At 33.6% G+C, this 5,248-nt stretch overlaps 1 protein-coding gene across 1 annotated transcript; it reads right to left on the bottom strand.

The window, feature by feature from the left end:
• Positions 1–221: 221 nt before the first annotated feature.
• LOC111193760 (uncharacterized) lies at positions 222–4,541 on the bottom strand. The gene is made up of 6 exons (XM_049479538.1): positions 3,887–4,541; positions 3,685–3,747; positions 2,463–2,542; positions 2,239–2,369; positions 1,744–1,810; positions 222–1,193 (listed from the first exon to the last, which is right to left on the bottom strand). Exons 1-6 carry the CDS (start codon positions 4,006–4,008, stop codon positions 1,105–1,107), a joined length of 552 nt encoding a protein of 183 aa, XP_049335495.1. The 5' UTR covers positions 4,009–4,541; the 3' UTR covers positions 222–1,104.
• Positions 4,542–5,248: the final 707 nt, after the last annotated feature.

The following is a 5,248-nucleotide window of genomic DNA, read 5'->3' on the forward strand; positions in this document are numbered from 1 at the left end:
CCTCACATGCGCACATTGATATGTGTATAGACATCTTCACCAACAACAAAAAAAACGTCATATCTGAGAGATGACTTGACGCTTTATAAAGGGAAATGGATGAGTTAGCAGCTCATATGCGGAGCATCTTTTTCTAAAATGGGGTCTAAAGTTCATGCTCAGGTTGAGGAGAAAAAAGGCCAGGGAGTTTGCTTTTAATGTTTTTGCAGCTTTAGCTGCACAGCTGCACCAAGAGATGTGTGGATATAAGCTATAGAAGCACGTAGCGCATGCATAAAAGCAAAAAGACACATGAATTCCAATTTGACCGTTCACATTAATGTCGCATGTCCATGGATTGGATACGTATTCAATTTAGGACTACATGTAAAAATGACTCAAATTGAAAAAAATCTAATTTGGAACATTCACACAGCCTTAAAAAATCAGATTTGAGTCACTTCAGCCTGGTAATGTGAACGTAGCCTATGTAAACTGGTAGTATGCAGAGATCAGTAAAATCTTAAAACAAGTCTTAAATAGAGTTTGACAACCTGCATATTTGGCTTGTATGATTTTTGAATGGCTGTCTGATTTCATGCAGTCACTTTGTTTTTATTTCATCTAAATGTCCAATACATTCCTTTATTGTATGTGAGCATCACGGTTCAGATATTTCACAGATTTATCATGGAAATAAAATGTTCATAAGAGTGAGTGATGCCTTGTTTCACTGTAATTTAATACCTTTACCTTACACACAGGAGCATTGTGTGTTCACCCTCGCTGTGCTATTTTAGTATATGAAACTTTAAAGCTGCTTTTGTGTCTGCACCTATACAGCACAGGCCTCAGGCTCATGTCTCTGCTTTCCATATGGTATTGTGAAGTGCAGTCCTCTGGTCAGTCCAGTTGTTCCAGGATTGAATGGATTAACTGGGGCTGCGTGTCTGTGAATGGCATTTCACTCTCACTTCTATTTGTAAAGCCTGGACTGTAAGGAAATACCCACAGTAATAGGATCTCACTGGGCTCAACTGACAGGAAGTCAGGGGCTCGGGCATCGGCACAGGGAGGGTCTGAATAATAGATGGGCTTTCACACAGCAGAGAACTAAAGAGTGGCTCACGCAGCAGCCGAGAGGTGTGCATCTCTAAACCAGCTCGGAAACGTCTTGTGGATCATCCAAAGACATCCTCTTATCACAAAGAACACTGGGTAAAAGACAAAAATTAAAAAAATGTTAATCACAGTGGCTAAATATAAATGAGAAAAAACATATGCTAATTAATCTAAAAACATTAGTATATAATTGAAAAGTTACCTCATTAACGTAATTAATTTCAAAATGTGAAATTCATATATAAATGTATTACACAGAGTGATCTATTTTAAGCATTTATTTATTTTATTGTTGTTGAAAACACAAAAATCAGTGTCTCAGAAAATTTGAATATTATACAGAATAAGACCAATTGGTGCTTTTGGCAGTGTGGGCAGTGTGCCAAATCCTGCTGGAAAATGAAATCCACATCTCCATAAAAGTTGTCAGCAGAGGGAAGCATGAAGTGCTGTAAGATTTTGTGGGAAAACAAAACTGCACTGACTTTAGACTTGATATAAATAATACAGTGGACCAACACCAGCAGATGACATGTCTTTCACTGATTGTGAGACTCAAACAGAAATAGATTTATATACCACAACAGTTAACAGGGATTTAATGAAAGCTGATTTAATTGATTTAAAAAAAAAGATGTTTACCTGTAGAGAGGATACAAGCCCATGAAAATACCAGAGAAAAGAGATACAGCTCTGGTGTGGTGTTTGCCTGTAAATAAATTACAATAATGTCATTAATTACACTAAAAAGTAATGCTAAGTTACCTGCCTCTAATGAAAAAAGAAAATCAAAACTCCAATTCTATTATGTCTAGAATTAGATGAGTTGCTGTAGAAGTCAGAGATTTATTTATTTAAATCTTTTAATTTTCAGTTCCAGTTAAATTTCCAAATGGCCAATAAGTTCAAAACACATATTTGACCAAACATTTAGTTGAATTAGCCTGAAATTGGACACTTTGCTTTGGGCCTGCTTTGAGTTAAAAGATCATAAGAAAAAGAAAAGTGTAATAAAAGTGCCTCAAAATGAAATGTAACAGTTTTATATTTGTAATAATACTTCCAAATAATGTTTTAAAGTTTGTCGTTTGTTGAACTTTAAGACAACTGTGCTGCAGATTCAAAAGAAATACTCACACACTGGGGAGCGCTGTAGGTCAGAATGATGGTACAAAGTCCCTGTGTGAATGAAAGCACACCGAATGTGTGGTAAGCTGCTTTAATACTCTTGGGCACTGGGTCAGTGAGAGTAAGCGTCACCACTAAGCCTTCAGTAGATTGAGAAAGAGAGCTATTTAGTGTTATTACATAAGACAAGACATGGGTTATGAATATGTCTTCTATTGTGTATACTTCACCACCTGTAGCCATGAAGGAGAAGACAATGACGGCTATGAGATTATCCAGAAGTGGCTTTTCACAGTATCGGGTGGATTTGGGCCTGGGAATATAAAATCAGTTATAAAATTCAGCTATAAAATAATCTGCAAGAGTGATGGGTGTGAAATCACTGCTGCTGTGATATTGTAAAATATAAAATAAAATTTTAGAGTGATTCTCAATTACAGTTTAGATTTTTTGTTCTTACATAACTATAAAAAGGTAGTTTTATCAATTTCCTCCTATCTACTGAAATTCCCTTTGGCAGCTTCTATGTGTAAAGATGGACAATTTCCATTATACCATGAAAATCGATTGCAATGGACAACACGTGTTTTTATTATTTATTACGTATACCTACACTTAACACAGATTGATACCTATATTTAATCAGAATAGACATTTATCAGCCAATCAAACAGCAGCTACACACTGAAGTTAATCTGCACATTGAAGTAAAGCATGGCAGCATTCCAGCTAATGAGGCAGAGTAAACCCCCTTTTTACTGCTTATAAATGATTTTATAAGATATATGTTTAAGTAAAATAAACATTGTAGTTTTATTCTATAAACTACTGACAACATTTCAATAAATTGAAATGAGAAATGGCTGAAATTACAAAAAAGATGCAGAGCTTTCAGACCTCAAATAAGTTCATATTCATAAAGTTTTAAGAGTTCAGAAATCAATATATATTTTGGTGGAATAACCCTGGTTGTTAATCACAGTTTTTCATGCATTGTGGCATGTTCTTCTCCACCAGTCTTACACACTGCTTTTGGATAACTTTATGCTTCTTTACTCCAGGTGCAAATATTCAAGCAGTTCAGCTTGGTCTGATGGCTTGTGATCATCCATCTTCCTCTTGATTATATTCCAGAGGTTTTAAATTTGGTAAAATCAAAGATATTTGTCATTTTTAAGTGGTCACTTATATTGCATGCACTTGGAATGCAATATATATATATATATATATATATATATATATATATATATATATATATATATATATATATATATATATATATATATATTGCATTCCAAGTGCATTTTAGAAACAAAAGAGCATTCTTATATTTTATATATATATAAATATATATTGCTGGAACATAATTTAGATCTTAACTTATTTACTGTCCCAGATAATAACTGAGGTCTTTAATCATATATAGTTCAAAATGATAGATGCTTTCACACTTGCCTTGTCAGAATGTAGAACTGTGGTGTGAGGCAAAGCACCACGAAGATGAACAGAACAATCTGACTGTAAGACAAGACAAAGAAGATCAAAGGGGTTTCATAATGTCTGTAAGACTACATGAAAAAAACTGTCATCTTCTGAATACATTACAGTTGGAAAGCAAAAGCTTGCTCCTCCTGCTCGGCCTAGGTCAGGAACTTACAACTTCATCCTCTGGTCTCTGGGAAGCCATCTGCTGGACTGAAAACCAGCATGAACCAAGAAGTGATGAAACATTGTCTTCTCTAGGTCACTGGAGCAGAAGGCTGTGGAGAGACAGAGCATGCAGTATGTTTCAGTTTTTTACTTTTTTAACAAAATAAATGAGTTATTTGAAATTAAATATGTGTTCAGTTGCAGTACTATGCTTATATTTGTTGCATGTGTATTACTAAGAAAGCTGAACGATAAAAGAACAGTAATTAAACTCACCAGAAGCTGCTGGTCTGCTGTTGAGCTGGGCTTCAGGTACAATAAGAGGGGCTAAGGAGCCTAAATAAGAGCCTTTTCTAAAGTAATGCAGATTGTGCCCCCATGTGGATGGATTGAGCACCTCTGGGATTTTAGGAAGAAACGCTAATACAAAATGTCCAATGAAAGCAGCTTTACAACTTTACAGCAGAGATAAACCTTCTTAACTTTCAATGGAAGCCAATGTAAAATAGTTGGAGAATTTCTATTGGCCCATTAAAAAAAAAATGACAGTGTTTGTAAGGGACAGTGTTTGTGTGTTCACACTATGTAGTAAACTAAAAGTGGCCAAAAATAGAGATACTAGGTTTTTTTTTATTGGACAGCAACGATATCCTCAATATGATTTGTAATTTATTATTTTTATTATTATTTAACTTTATTTAAGGGTGATTTTCAGACTTCTATAGTTATAGGAAATCACACACATTTTTTTTTACTAATTGTTATTTCATCTTTATAATATATATATATATATATATATATATATATATATATATATATATATATATATATATATATATATATATATATATATATATATACTATAGTCATGCATGTAAAAAATAAGATACCACTAAATGATGTTTCTTTGATTTTACCAAATTACAAAAACTCTGGAATGTAATGAAGAGGAAGATGGATGATCACAAGCCATCAAATTAAGCTGAACTGCTTGAGTTTTTGCACCAGGAGTGGCATACATTAATCCAAAAGCAGTGTATAAGACTGTTGGAGGAGTACATGCCAAGATGCATGAAACTGTGAAAAAAATCAGGGTTATTACAACAAATATTGATTTCTGAACTCTTAAAACTTTATGAATATGAACTTGTTTTCTTTGCATTATTTGAGGTCTGAAAGCTCTGTATCGTTTTTGTTATTTCAGCCATTTCTCATTTTCTGTAAATAAATGCTCTAAATGAAAATATTTTTATTTGGAATTTGGGAGAAATGTTGTCTGTAGTTTATAGAATAAAACAACAATGTTAATTTTACTCAAACATAAACCTATAAATAGCAAAATCAGAGAAACTGATTCAGAAAATGAAGT

Source organism: Astyanax mexicanus, chromosome 5 (genome assembly GCF_023375975.1).
Source record: "Astyanax mexicanus isolate ESR-SI-001 chromosome 5, AstMex3_surface, whole genome shotgun sequence".
In the NCBI taxonomy this organism is placed as follows: domain Eukaryota; kingdom Metazoa; phylum Chordata; class Actinopteri; order Characiformes; family Acestrorhamphidae; genus Astyanax; species Astyanax mexicanus.

Coding starts and splice junctions, on each gene's coding strand:
- LOC111193760 (XM_049479538.1), bottom strand. CDS start 4,008: ATGCTCTGTCTCTCCACAGCCTTCTGCTCCAGTGACCTAGAGAAGACA. Junction 3,748..3,886: donor AGAGACCAGAGGATGAAGTT/GTAAGTTCCTGA, acceptor CTTGTCTTACAG/TCAGATTGTTCTGTTCATCT. Junction 1,194..1,743: donor GGCTTGTATCCTCTCTACAG/GTAAACATCTTT, acceptor TCTTTTACCCAG/TGTTCTTTGTGATAAGAGGA.